We start from the raw sequence: 21367 nt of genomic DNA on the forward strand, positions 1-21367 counted from the left end.
TGTGTTGACTTGGAAGTTGAGTGGGAACTTGACTGAAAGAAAAATGGGTTTTTTTTATTCATTCCCAAATGCTGCACTGCACACACTATTTTAGGTTTTCGATTTGTACTTCCCATTCCATTCCTTTACAGCGCTGCTCCACTAGAAATGCACACACGACGCACACCGCTCTACCTGCAACTTCGTGCCGCTCCACCTACAACTCCGTATCGCACAGCTGCCACTCCGCCTGCAACGCACACGGCGTCATTGTCGCTCCGCTACCACGTTGCTGCTGCCTTCACTCCTCTATGCAAGGCATATTTTTTATCTGTATATGATTCATGAGATTTGTGCGTTTTTTATCTGCATATAAATTGGGGATTATGTTTATTTGGTTAGAAATTTTGATATGATCGTTTATTGGATTCTAAATTTAATTTGATGATTCGATAATATAAGAGAAATTGGGTTTTTTTGTTTTTATATTATATGTTTATTCCATATAAGCATAGTTGAACCTGTTATACCAATCATAGGACAAGAAAAAAGAGGTGGATGTGAGGGAAGTGGTGAGTGAGACAACCATTTATAAATTATAAATTAAATTATAGATTATTTTAATATTATAGAATTATTTTTAGATTATATGTTTATTTTATATTTTTCGACAGATTCTAAATTTGCAAATTGGATTGTAATGGACGAGGAATGTAATAACATGCCTCTCTGTGAGTTTGAAATGGAGGAAGATGATGATACTGAGAAACAATCTGAAACTGTTGAACCTGGAACAAAAGAAAGGGATAAGACTAGCACATCTGATTGTTGGAGGTATTTTACTAAGATTGGGAAGGGAAATGATGGAAAAAAAAGGGAAAAGTGCAATAGTTGGAACAAAATATATGTAACTGGTGGAAGAAAATATGAAAATTCTCATTTAAATCGTCATGTTATGAAATTTGTTAAAAGAAAAACTGAAGATGTGAGTCAAATGATTTTAGATATGCGGGGAAAGTTGAAGGAAAAAAATAGATCAAGTTGTACATTGGGAATTGTTGTCTAGTCTGATTATTAGGCACAATTTACCTTACAAATGTGTTGAGTATCCCGAACTTAGGAATTAGATAAACTACTTTGTCCTGATATAATTATGATTTCTAGAAACATTGTTAAGGCTGATATTGGGAGAATGTATATGAAAGAAAAAAATAATGCTTAAGGAATTGCTTGCTTCCATTCCTAGTAGGATATGCTGAACTTTTGATTTGTGGACATCTATTAATACTGAGGGTTTCATATCATTGATTGGACATTTTTTTGACCTGAATTGGAAGTTAAATAGTAAGCTACTGAACTTTTGTCAAATGCCTCCCCTGACACAGGTTTTGAGTTGTCTAAGAAAATTAATGAATTTTTACAAGATTGGGGACTAGAGAAAAATGTGTTTTCTATGACTTTGGATAATGCTTCTGCTAATGATGTTGTCCAAAATACTTTAAAAAGTCAACTTCTTTTACAACATGGTTTGATATGTGGTGGCGAATTCTTTCATGTTTGTTGTTGTGCACACATATTAAATTTAATTATTCAAGAAGGATTAAAGGTGCTTGGTGATGCTTTGTACCAAATTAGAAATAACATCAAATATGTGAGGGGTTCGGAAAGTAAAATGGTGAAATTTAAACAATGCCTTGGAAGGTTTAGTGATATTGATGCATCATGTGGGTTGTGTCTTGATGTTCTTACAAGATGGAACTCTACTTATTTGATGATTAAAAGTCCTCTTAAATATCAACGTGTTTTTGGAAGCTTGCATTTGGTTGATGAATCTTATAAATATTTTCCTACAGAGGAAGAGTGGGAGAGAGCTGGAAAAATTTGCAGGTTCTTGTTACCCTTTTATGATATCACTAACTGGATTTCTGCTACAAGTTACCTACTTCCAACATGTACTTTTTACAAGCTTGGAAAATTAAGTGTTTGTTGATGGAAAATGTGAAGGATGAAGATGTACTAATTAAGATCATGGTTAAATTGATGATAGTAAAATTTGAGAAATATTGGGATGAATATAGCGTTGTACTTGCGTTTGGTGCAATTTTAGGCCCAAGGATGAAGTTAGAAACATTGAGGTTTTATTTTGAAAAAATTGATTCACTTACTTAGGAACTAAAGTTGGAAAAGATCAAGGAAAAATTATACAAACTTTTTGCTGAATATTCTACCAAAGGTTTGACAACATCATCAAATGTTCAAAAGCATAAGCAAGGACAATCTTCATCCTCATCTATGTCTAAACCAAGTCTTTTTTATGTAAGTTACTTACTTTAATAATACTAATTAATGCACTTTAATTCATTTTTTTTTTTGCAGTAGTTCATTATACTAACTTATTACATCATAATAGAAATTAAAAATGCGCAAGCTTCAAGTAGCTAGTAAAGCTAGAAGGACACAACTTGACACTTATTTGGATGAACAAACTTTGGATTTTGACTTTAAGAGCATAGGGATGTGTTAGATTGGTGGAAAAATAATAGTCAGCACTTTTTCTGATCTTGCTTTAATGGCTAGAGATTTGTTGAGCATCCCTATAACCACAATTGCATCAGAATCTGCATTTAACATTGGTTCTCGAATTTTGAACAAGTATAGGAATCGACTTTTGCTTGAAAATGTGGAAGCAATCATTTGTACATCAAGTTGTAAGCATGAATTTTCTGAGGGTAATTCAATTATTTTAATTGATCTTATTTTTACTGTATTATTTTTATGAAAAATTAATTAATTTATTGTCATTGTTTTAATGTATGCAGATGACGGGGAAAATTATAATTATGAAAAATTGGATGAAAGTTCTTCTAAGGTTGCATCCAATGTTATTGAAATGGAAGAATATTAATGTTTTTGAATTAACTATGTTCATTGTAGTGATGTTTATGTTTAATGTTTTTGAATTAATTATTTTTAATGACTTTGAAATGAAAGAATATTGATATTTGATTTTTATCTTAATTAAATTATTGATGTTTGACTATGTTTGAAATGGAAGAAAAAATATTGATGTTTGATAATAGCAAATATATAGGTTCAATTTTACAATTTTTCAAGCGCAAAAAGTAAATTTTTTTTCATTGAATTTCTAAAAAATAAAAGAATGTGGGCTGACCCTTATGCGGGGCTGACCCTTTTGAGTCTATAATTTCTAACGCGATCTTTCTCGCACGAGGCAGGGAAGAAGTTTGCTGCATCATGGACAAATATTCCGGAAGATTTGATCTTTGTAACTTAGATTTGCAATGGTAAAATGTTTGTCCCACCTTTCACAATCAAACCTTTAAAGTGTTTGCTCGGATATGATATTCACACTCTCTTCTTAACCGATTCGCTTTTGATTCATTTTTATTCAATTGATCATTCTTTCATTTTCTTTTCTTTATTCATTCTATTAAATTGAGAATTATTAATAAATATAAAATATAAAATTGTTTTTTTCTTTATTGTTATTAGTATTATTATAACTTTCGAATAGTAAAAACAATATCTGTTATCCAATATAAATGTTCCAATATTTATATACCTTGGTTTGAACTTGGCACGCCTCACTCTCACTGCAACTTTGACCATGATTAACAATGGAGTCTGCACTCTCCGCACCTGCTTCCGTTTCCCGGAGAGGTCGCTATTCCGACCACGGCAGTGCTTGTTCACTTCCCGGCGACAGTTTCTGGTGACTGCATCCGAAAGGAAGAAGAAAGAGAAGGTGATTGTGATTTCTGGACCCACCGGTTCGGGCAAGAGCCGCCTGGCATTGGAACTAGCTAAGCGCCTAAACGGCGAAATCGTCAGTGCTGATTCCGTTCAGGTAATATTATATTCAAACACAAACAACCATTTTCCTCAATCGTGTTTTTGCATTGCGTATGAGGTGTTAGTAGTGATATCCGTAGGGTTTTGGGATTTTAAGTTCAAAAGGCTTGCAATCTCCATGTAAATTGCTATTCAGCCAAATCATGGATAATAAGTTTGTTTAACTGCTGAATTGTTATTATTATTATTATTATTATTATTATTATTGTTATTATCATAATTTCCTGAGATAAAATATTATTGTTTTTAGTTGTTGCAGTTCAGTATTTTGTAAACGAGAAGTAATGACTATGGGACAAACTTGATTTTTCATGAAGATGCTATGGATTTGGAAACAATATTTATTTATGAAATAGGAAATATATGTGTGTATTGTAATTGAACAAGTTTGTTGTTGTTTTTGTTGAGTTTAATTGGAATAAATCATCAGGTATGTTTTACATTGTCTTTTCCTTTAAAGAATGTTGATTTCTGGAATAATTACTTTAAAAGTTATATCAAAGGTGATATGTAATTGATTTTATGGTGTATGAAATAATGCTCTTTCTTTATTCGAGTGGCTTCATTGGCTTGTATTTTACCACAGGTGTATCGGGGGCTTGATGTGGGATCTGCAAAGCCTTCCCCAGATGAAAGAAAGGTGTGCGATTGTGACATAACGCATGATTTACTTTGTCTGTTATAGTTTTTTTGAATTTCTTATTTGCTTGAACAATCATTTTTGGAACCTTTGATTTTAGTTTATTTACTTTTGTTTTGTTTGCTTCTCTTGTTAGGAGGTACCGCATCATCTGGTTGACATACTGCACCCATCTGAAGGTGTGTTTTATGTTGGACTTAGTTATACCTTTTTCTGTGTATCTTCTATGAAGCATGTTCTTTGATCCGGACGCAAATACTCCTGCTATTGTCTAAAATACTGCACACTGAGATGCTACGTAACAAATTAAATGAAATATGGGAAACATAAGAGCATAACGAAATATCTATATTACTAAATAATATTTATTTATTCTAGTATGTTCACCTTTCGTCTGAGATGATGAGTCTCACAAGAGATTACTGGGTGACATTATTTTATTTTACAACGTAAGCACTCGATCTCTTTACAAAAAATGTCCCAAAGTTAGATGGATTACATCTTTCCAAGAAGGTATATTCAAGTTCTCCAACCAGCATGTTAAGTCTTACAATTTTTCTATGATAAAAGAAGTTGAGAATTTTTGTAATAATTTATTATATTTTAAGTTGACTATTCTAAAAATTAAAAAAGATTTTTCTAAACACTTTTGTCTCCATTCATACTGAGGTGTTGGCTCAAGTGTTTGAGATGATAAAATATATTTTTAATTGGAGATCTATTGAGATTTGTCTGAAAATGTGTTCAACACTGCCACTTCATATACGGGAGGTGTTCGTGCTGTATAGCTTCGTGTTGATTTTTCCGTTATTGAAACTTTGAAGAACTTCTATTTTCACTAATTAAATTTTTATTTATCAGATTATTCTGTTGGGCAGTTTTTTGAGGATGCAAGGCATGCTACAAGATGTATTCTTGACAATGGCCGTGTTCCCATAGTTGTTGGAGGCACTGGATTGTATTTAAGATGGTATGTCTTTTACAATTACCTATTTTGACGTTGTTTACTACTTTTTATTTCGAATTGAACTCCGTAGTTGCATAGTGGTTGTATTATATACTTGTAATAACTTAACAAGAAAACATAAATAGGAAATGAAATCTACTTGTCTTTTTTTGTTTCCACAACCTGCTAAGGAAGTTATTCATTTCATAAGTAATTTCACAGCTATTTATATCCTTAACAAAGAAAATAAATAGGGGTGTGGAAGTGCATGATTGGGCATTACGATAATGAAAAAAATCAAATATCAGGAAACAAGTGATGCAGACTTGGTTTTCCAAGTGTTTCTCTGTTTCATCATTTCTTGAAGAATGTGATATATACTAGTATGTTATGGTAATTTTCTAGTTATTTTTAGTGTTCTTACACTAGCATAATCTAACTACAAGTCCTATTTTTTTTTTTTGGCTTTGTTGGATATTATAAACTTCTGTCAAATGAAGGAAGCTGTATGGGTGTCGGCTGTATGGATTATAGATGTTATATCTCACGTTTTTATTGAGTTTATTTTCTTTATGTAGCTATTTATGTGCTATTGCGGGACACTAACCTGTGAGTTATGTTTGAATTTTTAAATATAAGGTTCATATATGGAAAGCCAGATGTACCTAAAGCTTCTCCAGAGATTATATCTGAAGTAAATCAAGAATTAGCTGAACTACAGAGGAGAGATGACTGGGATACAGCTGTACAGTTGGTGGTAAAAGCAGGTGATCCAAAGGCTCAATTTCTAGCAGTGAATGATTGGTATCGATTACGGCGTAGCCTAGAGATTATTAAGGTATGCTTGCCAAGTTACTCATAGTCTCATGCAACTCTAAATTCTATCGTGGCTACTAACCTTATTGAAAGATTGAAGAAAACTCTTATTCATTTGTTGCACATTGGTGCTAATACGAATACTGACCACAATGAAAATATCCATTGTAATTGATTATCTCTTTCAAATGTGGAATTATCTCTTTTTTGGGTAATATGGTTGTGGTGCGATTATCTCTTTTAAATGAACTTCATTGTAATCGACTGATTGCTTACATACCTGAACTTCACCATTTATGTATATTTCTTTGGAATGGCAGTCTAGTGGATCACCTCCTTCTGCGTTTCGGGTACCATATGATTCTTTCAGGGAACAGAGTGAATGTAGCGTTGCTGAGGTTTCGGAGTCATCTGATATGAGCACTGGAATGGAAGAAACCAGCTCATCAGAGTTAGACTATGAGTTTATGTGCTTTTTCCTTTCTAGTCATAGACTTGACCTCTATAAATCAATTGATTATCGGTGTGAAGATATGCTTTTAGGTATATCCTGAACAGGAAAACACTCAATTTGTAAATGAATGCCCTACATTTTGTAGAGCATTCTTCTCTACCTGTATGCATGGGCACATCGTATACCTTGCTGTTATAACAATACATGCCAAGCTCTCTGTCAATAATACATGAATATTTTATTGCAATAAGTCTCTTAGCTCTCTTCAACTACAGGAAGGGATGGGATTTTGTCCGAGGCTCAGTGGCTTCTTGATACGGGTCTTCATCCAAACTCCAATTCTGCAACTAAAGCAATTGGTTACAGACAAGTATATCTTACATCTTCTACATTTTAATGTTACCATCTTATAGTTTAAAATGATGAAATACTTCTGTATATTGTGTACCACAAGAAGTTCTTTATGCTATAAGAAACAGTGTTGGTTGAAATTGTAGTAGAATATAACTCCAACTTTCCCATTTTTAATTTTTAGTATAATATAAAGTTAGAGTACTATATTAAGCATTAGGGATGTAAAGTATTTGCCCATAGAACGTGTCTAATAAGTTGATCATTATATTTTCTATTGAAATAGTTGTAATGAATTTACTCATATTTTGTATGCGTGATTCACTAATTTCAGGCCATGGAGTACTTACAAAGTTGCAGAGAGCACGGGGGTCAGAGTTCTGTTGCAGAATTTTACAAATTCTTGTTTGAATTTCAAAAAGCATCACGGTAATGCATTTTGTTGTTTTATAAGATAAAAGTAGCAGAGTACTTTTACTTTTCTTTTTCAGTTAAAATAGTCTGTATATATTAAAATATAATATTTTTTCCTTTAAATGATTTTGGTTTAAGTAAATCTTTGTTCACTGAATGTTTCTACTGTTAAAAAATTATGCCATAATTTTTTCTTATTTTTCCTAGTGGCTGTTCTCTGGCATGGTTTGTTGATTACTGCTTTGTTATAAAGTTGAATTAAATGAGAAATTTAGAACACAGACTACAAACCATGTTCTTTCATTGTTTTTGAGAACTTTTAAGACCATGAGAGGTTCCTCTATCTCTTTCTTGTTTCTAATAACCATTTGAGATCACCTGGACCAACAAGTGAAATGTGGAAGAGGAAGCACTGCTTCAATTCTAAATGTTTCGTCTTCTAGGAATTTTTTCATGCTATTTCATTCCAAATCTTTTAATATATGTAAAATTCTCCAAAACTTTGTTTGGGCTTTTCTGTAAATTTTCTGAATATTGGTGTTGTCGTCAATATGTTCTTAAAGGGTATGAATATTACTCTAGATTGCCTTCAGTATTTATACACCTGCATGACTACAAGCTTGTAATTGATTTTTCTCCTTCACAAACTAAAATAGGAATTCTTGAGAAAGAAGAAAAGAAAAGTGCAACTATGATAAGTTATTCTCCAGCTACCATGAAAACTGCTACTGTGTTTTCTCTTGCCAATGAATTAAAGGGTAATGTTTCCATTTATGGTGTAGTGATAAGGTGCTAAATTGATCGCATAGAATAGAACGTATCCCTATCCCAGGTTGATCTCTTTTATGTTTTTAATTCTAAAGTGAGCACTAGAATGGGTTTGTATAATTAAATGTCAAGTTTAACAACATGCACGGTGGAAGTTATACCATAGTACCATGATATTAACTAAAAAGATGTTCAGCTTATAATATGTTCAGTAACGAAACCCAATTATGATTCATGAATTTTCAATTTCTCGTAGTATCGTAGTCAGATAACAATTTTTGAGCAAGTTTTCTGTTTGCTTGTTTTGATGTTTTACTTGCTTGTCCTGTTTCAAAAACTGGTGTATGCTGTTAATTAGTATTCTGTACACGGGGCTGTTTAAAAAAACTTTCCTTGGTTGGCTTCAATCTATCATATGTCAAGAATGGTGGCTTGTGCTTTTCCATTCTGTTTATGTCGAAAATATTTCTATATCTTAGCCTATTACTCTTATGTGATTCAGGTAGATTATTACCATCATTTATACGCACCCAGAAAATACATGCTGGTATGTTGAAATTATTTCATCAGGGAAAAAGCCTATAGTACTTAAGTGCTATCTCTCACCAATGCATCACAATGTTATCCTCTTCTGTTGTTTGGTATTTTGTTTCCACTGGATTTCATATTTATTTGATCTTTAGATGCTTGCCATGTTTTGTTGATATAGAGCAGCAGCGTAATTCAGTTATTTAACAAGTTATTTCTTATACTTTCTGTAGGAATTTCGCAAAAAGGCAGTTGACATGGTTTCGTAATGAAGGCATATACCAGTGGCTTGATGCTTCTAAACCTCTGGTATAACTTGTGAACATATGTTTCTCTTGTCATTTCACACGAATACTACTCTAAAGTCAACAACCTCGTGTTCTCATCAATTTAGAATTTATAAAAATCTAATAAAGTTATGTCTCACACTAGGAATGAAGATGTCATTGCTAGTAGTACTTTTTTCAGTGGAAGCAGCTGTCAACTGAAGTACTTTTATTAAACCTAAATAATGGTTTCCTTCTGTTTTTTTGTTTTTTTTTAAACTTAAGGAAAAATTTGCTATTCTGTTGGGCAATCCATTCTTTTGTTTATTTCTCTCATGTATGCTTTATCTTGAAATGAACTACTCATGTCAGGAAACCATTCTCAGTTTCATTAATGGCGCATACCATGACTGGAATGGAAGTCTTCTTGTGCCTGAACACCTAAGAATGTCGAGAGATATTTCTAATCGCCGAGAAGCTACACAACTAAAGTCTTATCGCACCAAAAATAGGTACTTTTTTGTTTTGGGGCAAATAATGTATTATTAACTCGTACTAAAATATATTCCTTGCTGCAAAGAGATTAATTTAAGTGTTTTCTTATGAAGGCATTTTGTGAAGGGGGAAGATTGTTCTCATATTCTCAACTGGATAAGCAAGACACAAAGGTGAAGTGATGGATATTTTCCTTTTGCATTCCCTTGAACTGACCTTAAATTTGAAATTATATAGGCTCCTATCTACAGTTTTCAGGTTAGAGAGAAAGTTTTGTTTTCATTATTTTTTCTTCAGTACATATTTTTGTCAACTGTAATGTAATATTGTTTTCTGGAACATTATAATGACAGCTGAACTTGGAAGTTAAGTTCTTTCCATCCTTTCACTTGTGAGCCAATGTGTGTGTATGTGTGTGTGAGAGAGAGATAGAGAGAGAAGACTAAAGTTTTACCTTAACAATGACATCATTAATAATTTAGTATAAATAGCGAATTTTATTTATTCCATCTATCAATATAACTTATATGAACTCTTACTGTATATAATTTAGTATAAATAGTGAATTTTATTTGTTCCATCTAATATAACTCACATAAACTATTACTCTATCAGGAATTGTATATGTAAATTGATTTAACCATTGATTATAATTTGTATTATTTTGATTGTTTATCCGATTTTTTTTGTTAAAATTTTACTAATATGATTTTATTTTTAGTTTACATGAATGATAATATAAAATTTTAAACATGACTTATTTTAAGAAATTTGAAGGGAAATGGTAAATTTTGAATAAATTGATCTAATAATAATGAATAGCTTAATAATACGTAACTTTTATATAAGTATAAATTCATTTCTCTCTCCATTATGTATTGTCAATTTTGGCTCTAGTTTAGCGTGAGCCAACTTGACTTATGAATGTTCTTGCCTGGTATGCTTTGACCCACTTACCTGTTGAAGGAGACTAACCCCATTCAACCTAGTTTTTTTTAATCTTTTTTCTTGGTTATAATTTATTTTGATATATTAAACTTTATAGTAAATTATCCTCCTTTTTTTGAGACACATGATTATTATGTCTCTTATACTTTATAATATACAATCTAGTCCATCTAAGATAAGACGGTTAAAGAAGATGTACAGAAATATAAATATTATATTTTTCTTTTCTCGTTTAGTTTAAATATATAATTTCTTCTATTTAACTTAAAATCGTAAAATAATAATTTTCTAAAGATTTCAAACGTATTTTTGTTATAATCATAATAAAACATTTTAAAATTACCAAGTTACTCTTTATCCACTTATATCTTAACATTGTTTTATATTTACCTATCAACATTGTGTTATATTTACATATCAACATTGTTTTTTTCTGTAGGTTTTGGAAGTGATGGAGTGTGTTCAAATTCGTTTAGTAAAATAAAAAAAATGATATAAATGAAGTTCAATGGAAAAATTGAATAAAATACATTTTAAAAATTATAAAAAGGATAAATCCACTATTAAAAGTGAAAATGGTTAATTGTATTTTAATTAGTTTAGTTTCTTGATTTTGTTTTTTTGGTTTTTTAGTATAAATTTGCTAGGATATGTAAAGAGAGGCAAAGAAAATGAAAAATATTAATCTTTTAGAATTCATGAAACAAAATATAATGAGAAGGGATATATATATATATATATATATATATATATATATATATAAGTGTTCTAAGATTATTTTTTTTATCCTTATGCAAATTGAAATGTGGCTTTGGATCTAACATTCAGTTTAGTATATATATAAAACTATTCTAAGATTTTTTGTTTATCCTTCTGCAAATTGAAATGTGGCTTTGGATCTCACCATTCAGTTTAGTTTAGTTCTAGATAAGAGAAAAGTGTCACTAGGTGGAACTTTGGTTAGGGAATCACTTAGTTGAAACTGAGATGATATGTGCTTTACTGTGATTTCTTCCCGTGATGCCTTTTTCTTGACAAACTACAAATCCAGTTTAAAATGCTTTGATTTTGAATACAGAATTGGATTTGCAGGGAGAAGAACAACACTAAGGTTATCCCACCATATCAAAGGTTATCTGACTTTATTTGAAGGTCAGTGAGAAGAGATTTTAACCACTGCATTTCAATAAGAAGAGCAACCATGACTCTAAATTCAGCTTCAATGCTGGATCTAGACACAATATTTTATTTCTTGGTAGCCCATGATACAATATTGTCTCCCAAGAAATTACAGAACCTTGTAGTGGATTTCATATATGGAGAATCAGATGCCCAATCTGCATCACACTAACCAGTGATGTTGAGGTTTTTAAATGGTTTAAAAATTAAGCCATAGTCTATTCTTCCAGTGATGATAGAGGGACTAATGCATGAGCTGACATAACTTGTTGACAACAAAAGCTATGTCAAGTCTGGTTATGATTGCATATTGAAGATCCCAAAATCTGTATAAAGTTGGATACTCAAATTCTTCAGTGGTTTTGGTAGTAAGTTTTGTTCTAGGGGCTAAAGGAGTCTTGATTGGCTTAATGTTGGACATTTTTACTTAGTTAAGAAGATCTTCGTTGTACTTAGTTTGGTTGAGAAGAACTCTGCCATTAGTCGTGTTAGATACTTATATCTTCGGGAAGAAGCTGAGAATAAGATATTTAAGGGGAAACATATTATGAAGTTTTTGGATTAAAGCCTCGATAACTTTGGAAGAGCTTCCAGTTATTAGAATATCAACATGTCTCATGTGCCATTATCTTGAAGTAGCTATAGTGAGGAACACTCATGTTGTAACAACATTCAACATGACTAAAAGTCTTATTATAATTAAGACCTTGTTTTGAAGAAAAATCTTTTGCAACAAGCCTTTCTTTATGCTTCACTATTGTTGCATTGATATTATATATTGATTTTGTATATCCACTTTGAACCAATCAGGTTTATTTAAGTGGGAGGGGAACCAAATTCTATGTCTTATTTTGTAGAAGAGCTTAGTATTCTTCATTCATTGTAGATTTTCACTCAAGAATTAAGAGAGCAACATTAACAACGTATGAGACAGTTTCTGCAAGAAGCAATCTAGGCTTAAAAATAACAGCTTTCCTTTTAGTTTGATGGAAGAGTGCCTTAATCCTTTGGAGAATTGTTGGTGGAGTTGCGGAAGCTCAATGGATGCTCACGGACAAGACTCTCCTTGGAGATGATGGTTGCCTTGTAGGTGAAGGTTAAGTATGGAATGTGAGTGGTGAGGCCATCTCTCACTTTAGTAGAATGAAAGTTTGAAGATCAATTGTCTATCCCAGAGAGGTAGGAGACAAGGAGTGAGATTGGCACCAAATTGGCAGCAATTCACTCTTAGATTAATCTTGAAAATACATGAGGTAGGCTCCTCCTTTTATAGCAAAGGAGGACCGGATTTGACTAAAACAAATGGAGGGAAATTCGAAAACTAAAGGTTTGAATCTTGGCGCCTAATTGTAGCTCACATGGGAAGTGTGACCATGTGTGCTCCATGTGCTTCAATTAGGTCTAAATGACCGACCATGGTTAGATTAGGTGTTTCTAGAAACCCTAATCTAACCTAGGTTGGTTTTGAGATGCCTAAATTCAACCTAATTACAATTAAGCAAAATTACAAGTAAAATTCCTATTCTACTTTGCAAAAATAAATTCTACTCTACACTAGAGTTTATGGCATCTTGAACATGTATAAGAAGGTTTCTCTGCCATAAGTAGCAATATCCCAATCTTCTTGAAGCTTCTTGGCCATGGCTCTAGTGGTTGGCCCAATTCTACACTTTGGTGGGCTTGCATTTGAGTTGGTGTTTGGGCCTCTTCCATCATCCCCTCCCTCTTGAAAATGATTTGTCCTCAAATCCAATGCTTCTTCTTCTTCTTCTTCTTCAGTATTACCTACAAAAGGAGTCAAATCAATGACGTTAAAAGTATCATGTACTCCATATTCCGCAGGTAAATCAAGTTTATATGCATTGTTATTGATTTTCTTGAGGACTTGGAAAGGTCCATCACCTCGGGGACTAAGTTTATACTTTCTCTTAGTTGGAAATCTATCCTTCCTAAGATGAAGCCAAACTAGGTCTCCTTCCTTAAAGATTATTTCTCTCTTCCCCTTATTGTTATGTTTTATATATTTCTCAATTTGTTGTTGTATTTGTTCTTTAACCCTCTCATGCATTTTCTTAACAAAGTCAGCTTTTGTAGCTACTTCCTTATGCACAAAGGTATGTGGATTAGGAAGGGGTAACAAATCTAAAGGAGTAAGAGGATTAAACCCATATACAACTTCAAATGGAGAAATATTAGTAGTCTTGTGAACTACCCTATTGTATGCAAACTCAATATGGGGAAGGTACTCATCCCAAGATCTATGGCTACCCTTCATGACCGCCCTAAGCATAGTAGAAAGAGATCTATTGACTACTTCTGATTGACCATCCGTTTGAGGATGACAAGACGTTGAAAATTGGAGTTTAGTGCCAAGTTTTTCCCAAAGGGTTCTCCAAAAATGACTTATAAATTTTGGATCTCTATCCGATACTATGCTTCTAGGTAACCCATGAAGTCTTACCACTTCTCTAAAGAAGAGTTTAGAAACATTTTGAGCATCATCCACCTTCTGGCATGGAATAAAATGTGCCATTTTACTAAAACGATCCACAACCCCAAAAATGGAGTCAAAACCTCTTGCAGTCCTAGGGAGTCCTAGAATAAAATCCATACTAATATCTTCCCATGGAGCACTGGCAATAGGTAAAGGAGTATAGAGTCCATGAGGCATTGTTTTAGATTTAGCTTTTAAACATGATATGCATTTAAATTAATGTCTTTGGACATCTCGTCTCATATGAGGCCAAAAGAATTTTCCTTTTAAAAGATCAAGAGTCTTATCAACTCCAAAATGGCCCATGAGACCTCCTTCATGAGATTCCTTTACAAGGAGTTTTCTATGGGTTCCTTGGGGAATACAAAGTTTTCCTTCTTTAAAAAGATACCCCTCAGACACATAAAAAGATCTCTATGTTCACATTTAGCAAAGATGGATGCAAAATCATGATCTTCTTTGTAAAGTTCAATTATGTTGTCAAAGCCAAGAATTTGGGCTCCAAGTTTTGAAAAGAGGGCATGTCTCCTAGAAAGAGCATCAACCACAATGTTTGTACTACCCTTCTTGTACTTGATAACATAAGAAAATTGTTCAAGAAATTTCATCCATTTTGCATGGCGTTTGTTCAACTTATGTTGACCTTTGAAATATTTTAAAGACTCATGATCACTATGAATGACAAATTCTTTAGAAACTAGATAGTGCTCCTGAGTCTTTAAGGGCCTCACAAGTGCATAAAGCTCCTTATCATAGGTTGGATAGTTAAGGGTGGCTCCATGAATTTTTTCACTAAAATAAGCAATTGGATGTCCACCTTGCAACAATACGACACCTATGTCTACTCCCAATGCATCACACTTTAGCTCAAAAGTTTTTGCAAAGTTTGGTAAGGCTAGAATGGGTGCATTAGTGAGTTGAGCTTTCAGCCTCTTGAAGGCTTGATCTTGCTTCTTGGTCCAACAAAATGGAGCGTCCTTCTTCACTAACTCATTGAGTGGTGAAGCTAGACTTGAAAAGTTAGGCACAAGTCTTTTATAAAAGCTTGCTAGACCATGAAAAATCGTAACATCTCCTACATTTTGTGGTGTTAGCCATTCTTGGATGGCTTTGATTTTTTCGGGGTCAACATGTACCCCATTTTTGTTAACTATAAAACCCAAAAACACTACACTATCAACACAAAAGGTACATTTATCACTATTAGCAAACAAAGTATTAACTCTAAGCACTAAGAGAACTTCCCTAAGGTGTCTTAGGTGGTCTTCTAGGCTTTGACTATAAACTAAGATATCATCAAAATAAACTACTACACATTTACCTATACAATCCCTTAAGAGATGATTCATGAGCCTCATGAAAGTGCTAGGTGCATTAGTGAAACCAAAAGGCATCACTAACCATTCATATAGTCCAAATTTGATTTTAAAAGCGGTTTTCCACTCATCACCCTCTTTAATTCGAATTTGGTGATATCCACTTTTAAGATCAATTTTAGAAAATATGATGGACCCATGCAATTCATCAAGCATGTCATCTAGTCTTGGAATTTGATGCCTATACTTGATGGTGATATTATTGATGGCTCTACAATCACAACACATTCTCCACTTGCCATCTTTTTTTGGCACCAACAAGACAGGTACAACACAAGGGCTTAAGCTCTTTTGAACCCAACCCTTCTCCAACAAATCTTGTACTTGTGATTCTATCTCCTTAGTTTCCTCAGGATTAGTTTTATAAGCTGGTTTATTAGGTAGACTAGCTCCCGAAACTAAATCAATTTGATGTTCTATACCTCTAAAAGGAGGAAGTCCTATGTGGCCTTCCTTAGAGAATATATCATCAAATTCTTCTAAAAGTTCTTTTACTTGAGGAGGTAGAACACAAGTCTCAACAAGTGTGGCAGTGCATGTAAATGTTCCTTTACAAATTAAAAGGTTTGAAGGTTGTTCAACAAGAAACATGTTTTCAAATGTATTTTCAATTCTTTCTTCTTGTTGAATGACCTTGTGGGAAAGAACACTCTTCTCCCACGCCTTTTGCTCCCTAAGGGATTTTTCTTGTTTTTCTATTTTTGTTTTTTTTTTCTCTTCATTCCTCTCTTGTTTCATTTGTACTTGATCTTTTACCACTTGTGAATGTGATAAAGGATAAAGTATAAACTTCTTTTCTTTGTGGGTGAAGGTAATCTCATTGGTTAGTCCATTATGCATAGTTTTCTTATCAAATTTCCAAGGTCTACCTAACAAAATATGACAAGCTTCCATGGGAACTACATTACATAAAACGTTATCTTTGTAGTTGCCCACAGAAAACTCGACTTTCACTTGCTTGTCTACAGTTAGTTTCCCATCTTCAATGATCCATTGAAGTTTATAAGGTTTAGGATGAAGGACTAATTGTAGATCTAGCTTTTCAACCATTCTAGCGCTACAACAATTGCAGCAAGAGCCACTATCCACAATGAGAGAACAAACTTTTTCTAAAACTTTGCATCTTATATGAAAAATGTTCTCTCTTTGTGTTTCTAGGTTCACGCTAGATTGATTGTTGAGGGTTCTTCGAATCATCATTAACTCCCCCTCACATGGATATACTCCCTCATTATTCTCCTCCTCTTTCCCACTAGGTTCGTCATCATAGCTACTATACTCATCTACCCCTCTTAAGAACAAATTTCTTTGGTTTGGGCATTGGGCTTGAACATGACCTCTACCATAACATTTAAAGCATTTGACATCCCTAGCACGAATGAGTGGAGTAAGCACATCTTTTCCTACACTCTTGGGAGTTTCTCTTGGTTTTTCTTTAGGTACACTTTCCTCCCTTTTATACTCTCTTTTTGGATAAGAGTTGGAGTATGAGCTTTCCCTACAACTTGAGTTTTTCCTTAAATTTTGTTGTTCAATTTTGATACAAAGTTGAATCAAGTCATTCAAGTCTTGGTAGGGCAAAAGTTTAACCCTATCTCTAATCTCAAGGTTAAGCCCACTTAAGAATCTTGCTGTGGTGGTGGGTTCAGACTCCCTAATTGAGGCTCTCATCATATATAACTCAATTTTCTGCCTATATTCCTCTACACTCATGGTCTTTTGTTGGAGTCTTTGGAGCTTGTCAATTAACTCCCTATTATAGTAGGAGGGAATATGGCGGCGTCTTAAGGCTCCCCTAAGATCATTCCAATACTATATGGGAGGATCCTTATGAAGACACCTATCTCTCTCAAGGGTCGTCCACCAATACATAGCATTGCCTTGAAAACTTAGAGTGGCTAAGGGTACTTTTCTTTCCTCACTTACTCTATGGCAAGAAAACAATTGTTCTTCTACCTTCATCTCCCAATCTAGATAAGCTTCTACATTTTCTTTTCCATGGAAATAAGGTAGATCTACCCTAACCTCTTTTGGGCTTTCTTTTCTTTCCTTTCTAACTCTCCTAGGTGGTTGTTGATAGTACTCATTAATTCTAAGACTTTGTTCCCCAAAAGATTCATTACCCCTAGAGCTAGATGCATGAGAACTCTTTTTAGATTTGGTGTATTCATCTCTTTCTTTAACCATTTTCCACTCATCTTGTATCAAAGCAAATTGAGCATCCCTTTCTTTGAGTTGGGTCTCATGTTGCAATTGTCTATATGAAAGTGCTTGAATGTCTTGTGCTATTTTTTCCAAAAGAGATTTGATAGACTTTCCTTCACTTTCATTAGAATGACGAGAATGAGAAGACATGGTTAAAGCTATGTGTTATAAGTAATTTACCCCAAAAAAGAGAAGGAGAGTAATGAAGGTAGCTTCCCAAGAAAGGGAGGTGGACCACTTGGTTATCTTAAGTACCAAGCCTTTCCTTGCCAGAATCTATCCCTCAAGACTTTTCACAAATCTTTTTCTAAGTAATTCACTTAGATCACAATTTAAGGATGAAAAACACAATTTTATGCAAGAAAAATGCAAAGTAACTAAACAATACAAAGCAAGTAAACAATGCAAAGCAATTAACTAAACACTATTAAAGTTCACTAACTAGAAAGCTTTAAAGCTATGCGTATCCTAAGGTGAGACTTCTAGACACTTAGAGCCATTGAAGACACACTCACCGTCTAATGTGTAATTATTCCACTAATTAATCAAGGTTTAATGCAATTACAATTCAAAATAAATACAATGAAAATTGGATTAAAAAAGAAAATTTAGAATTCCTATTCTATGCACTTCTTTTGCTTTTTGGTATTCCTTCTTGCTGTTACTCTTGCTATTGGCACCCACTCTTTATGTAGTTTTGTAAACTCACTGGCTGCAACACCCTTGTCAACCTCTCAAGTATATTCAAATTAAGTCTTCAAAACAGCACCTACTAAGTAAAAATGGACTCACCACAAAGGTTAACTCCAAACTTAACCAATCACCACTATGGAAAACTTTCACCAACAATAGAGGTCAACAAAAATAAAGCAAAGAAATAATTCAATTTGGAATTGGACAACATAATATGGAGTAATAATATGACAACTTGAAAGAGTAAATGAACAATTTGATAAGCAAGAAAATAAGGTAACTCAACAAAAGGTGGCACACAAATTGAACCTAAAGATTGACACTAAAATTGGATTAATAAAACCAAAACAGTACTACTGGAATTTTGAAGTATAAAATGAGTGACTTAAAATATTTATGCTGAGCTGTATAGTTTGAATTTAAATTTGAAATTTAAATCACAAACAGTTCAAGATCTCTGCTAAATTTTGATGCTGGAATCACACCAAAACAATGCACCAATTAATTGTGATAAATTTTTCAAATTTGTTGCCAAATCACCATTTCTGTTCGCGCCAGATTGCACACTTTTTTGAATTTGATTTATCATTTTTTTTTCTATTTTGAATTTTGACTCACTTTTTTTTTTCTTTTTTTTCTTCTAACACATCAATCTGGTTAGATCCAGAATTTCATAATTTTTCTCCAACGAATTTTAATTTCATAAGCAAAAATAGCCAGCACAAAATAAAAAACAGAGGAAACCTAATTCTGGAATTAAAAACAGTTTTAAGAAACTTCAAAAACACAATAGAAGTGATGTATAAGAACTTGTGTGGATCTATTACACAAATATGAACTCAAATCTAAAAGAAAAAATGCACCAAAGGATCAAACAATTCAGATTATAAACTGGATTTAAAAAGAAAATCAAGAAACCAAATCAATCAAGAAAAGTACTAGTAGGATTTGATGACAATTCTTGGAAACACATGACTTGACAAAACATGTATAGATTCATAAAATCAAAAGACTCAAGAACCAAACAATTTGCACCGATTGAATCATCAAGAAATACTCAAATCCTACAAAATCAAAACAGTATACCATAACACAATGAATCCTACATAAAATTTGCAATATAGAAGCTCAAGATCAATTTGAACATATTTGCACCGATTGGATTGAACCAAAACAACAACTAAAATCAAAATCAAGACTCAAATACAACAATACAAACAAGAACACTTGAAGAACAACACGGAATTACAATGAAAAACAAAATCAAAATCAAGATAAGACACTTATCTCTTGAAGACCATAGCTCAAGATACCAAATGATGGAAGAGTGCCTTAATCCTTTGGAGAATTCTTGGTGGAGTTACAGAAGCTTAATGGATGCTCACGGACAAGGCTCTCCTTGGAGATGATGGTTGCCTTGGAGGTGAAGGTTAAGTGTGGAATGTGAGTGGTGAGGCCATCACACTTTGGTAGAATGAAAGTTTGAAGATCAATTGTCTATCCCAGAGAGGTAGGAGACAAGGAGTGAGATTGACACAAAATTGGAAGCAATTCACTCTTAGATTAATCTTGAAAATACATGAGGTAGGCTCCTCCTTTTATAGCAAAGGAGGATCAGATTTGGCCAAAACAAATGAAGGGAAATTCGAAAACTAAAGGTTTGAATATTGGCGCCTAATTGTAGCTCACATGGGAAGTGTGACTAGGTGTGCTCCATGTGCTTCAATTAGGTCTAAATGATCGGCCATGGTTAGATTAGGTGTTTCTAGAAACCCTAATCTAACCTATGTTGGTTTTTAGATACCTAAATTCAACCTAATTACAATTAAGCAAAATTACAAGTAAAATTCCTATTCTACTTTGCAAAAATAAATTCTACTCTACACTAGAGTTTATGACATCTTGAACATGTATAAGAAGGTTTCTCTGTCATAAGTAGCAGCATCCCAATCTTCTTGAAGCTTCTTGGCCATGGCTCTAGTGGTTGGCCCAATTTTACACTTTGGTGGGCTTGCATTTGAGTTGGTGCTTAGGCCTCTTCCATCATAGTTACCATACAATGAGTATTTTCAATATCAAATTCAGGTTGAGGAGGAGTTGACCGTAGAATTTAAACTAGAGGTGGCTATTTTAGATGGTGTACATTGTAGATACAAAGTTGTGTTTTGATGTTGAGAGGTTGGTGGAGGTGATATGAACTCTCTTGCTTGTTAAGATTATGAGTTACATTAGTCTAAAAATGCTCTTCAACAACAATTCTTAAAGTTCTTAGACGACGATTTTACAACCATAGTCTATAAGCAAGTTGTTTATAGTTTTGACTTATAAACGTATAAACAACGATTATGCTTCATAGTCTATTAATGCCCTATAAGTGCCGATTTTTTAGTAACCGACGCCTATTTCTTACATGAAATAATATCATAATATATTCATAGAAGGGTTATTAGCCATGATTATTAATAGAACCAACACTTATACCCTTTTCTAGGTCTATGGTATTTCTTACATGGTCTCTCCCATAGACTATGATTTTGTCCATAATCGGGGCCTATAGTGACTCATTGGCTATGGTTTTGACTACAATCAACGTCTATGATGAAATTTTATTTTTAGTTCAATTTATTTTATGTGTTTCCTCCTCTTAATTAACTTGTTCATTTAAAAGAACAACCAGATATACAATAGTATTTCAGACAACCAGATACACATTTTTTTCAAAACAATTAAATCATATATATGTTAGAATTAATGACCTAAACAAGAAGGGGGGGAGGGGTGAATTCTTTTTCGCTAATTTCGGAAGTAGAGTGAAAAGCTCTGAAAAATCAACTAATTGATTTTCTGTTCAACTCAATAAAATTTCCTTTTTAAGGTTATTTCCAGAAAATCAATTTGTTGTTTTCACGAAACAACCGGTTGTTTATACTAGCAGAATTTAA

The 21367-nt window shown here is 33.2% G+C and overlaps 2 protein-coding genes across 9 annotated transcripts; one reads left to right on the forward strand and one right to left on the reverse strand.

Annotated features, from left to right (window-relative positions):
- The first annotated feature begins 3537 nt into the window (after window positions 1-3537).
- LOC137835147 (tRNA dimethylallyltransferase 9) lies at window positions 3538-9900 on the forward strand. 8 transcript variants are annotated; one of them, XR_011085020.1, is made up of 12 exons: window positions 3558-3847; window positions 4439-4492; window positions 4629-4671; window positions 5354-5462; window positions 6078-6276; window positions 6575-6797; window positions 6988-7078; window positions 7394-7488; window positions 8130-8231; window positions 9003-9078; window positions 9408-9547; window positions 9644-9900. XR_011085020.1 is itself a non-coding variant. In XM_068643509.1 (11 exons), exons 1-11 carry the CDS (start codon window positions 3608-3610, stop codon window positions 9705-9707), a joined length of 1338 nt encoding a protein of 445 aa, XP_068499610.1. In that variant the 5' UTR covers window positions 3538-3607; the 3' UTR covers window positions 9708-9900. The 8 variants fall into 8 exon arrangements, 4 of the variants coding, with proteins under 4 accessions (XP_068499610.1, XP_068499612.1, XP_068499611.1 ...); XR_011085022.1 differs by having other exon boundaries at window positions 3559-3847; window positions 6984-7078; XM_068643509.1 differs by lacking the exon at window positions 8130-8231 and having other exon boundaries at window positions 3538-3847; window positions 6984-7078.
- Window positions 9901-14480: 4580 nt separating this feature from the next.
- On the reverse strand, window positions 14481-17240 carry LOC137833965 (uncharacterized). Its single transcript, XM_068642036.1, has 2 exons — window positions 15830-17240; window positions 14481-15301 (listed from the first exon to the last, which is right to left on the reverse strand). The coding sequence occupies exons 1-2, from the start codon at window positions 17238-17240 to the stop codon at window positions 14481-14483; spliced, it is 2232 nt and encodes a 743-aa protein (XP_068498137.1).
- Window positions 17241-21367: the final 4127 nt, after the last annotated feature.

The sequence above is a fragment of the Phaseolus vulgaris genome, chromosome 5 (assembly GCF_000499845.2).
Source record: "Phaseolus vulgaris cultivar G19833 chromosome 5, P. vulgaris v2.0, whole genome shotgun sequence".
Classification (NCBI taxonomy): Eukaryota; Viridiplantae; Streptophyta; class Magnoliopsida; order Fabales; family Fabaceae; genus Phaseolus; species Phaseolus vulgaris.

Bases quoted from the DNA above. Each gene is read 5' to 3' on its own strand.
- LOC137835147 (XM_068643509.1), top strand. From the start codon at position 3,608: ATGATTAACAATGGAGTCTGCACTCTCCGCACCTGCTTCCGTTTCCCG. The intron at 4,672-5,353 runs GTGTGTTTTATG...TTTATTTATCAG, and splicing joins CATACTGCACCCATCTGAAG to ATTATTCTGTTGGGCAGTTT. The intron at 9,548-9,643 runs GTACTTTTTTGT...TTTCTTATGAAG, and splicing joins TCTTATCGCACCAAAAATAG to GCATTTTGTGAAGGGGGAAG.
- LOC137833965 (XM_068642036.1), bottom strand. From the start codon at position 17,240: ATGAGTGTAGAGGAATATAGGCAGAAAATTGAGTTATATATGATGAGA. The intron at 15,302-15,829 runs GTTGGGTTCAAA...TGGGTTTTATAG, and splicing joins ACAAGATTTGTTGGAGAAGG to TTAACAAAAATGGGGTACAT.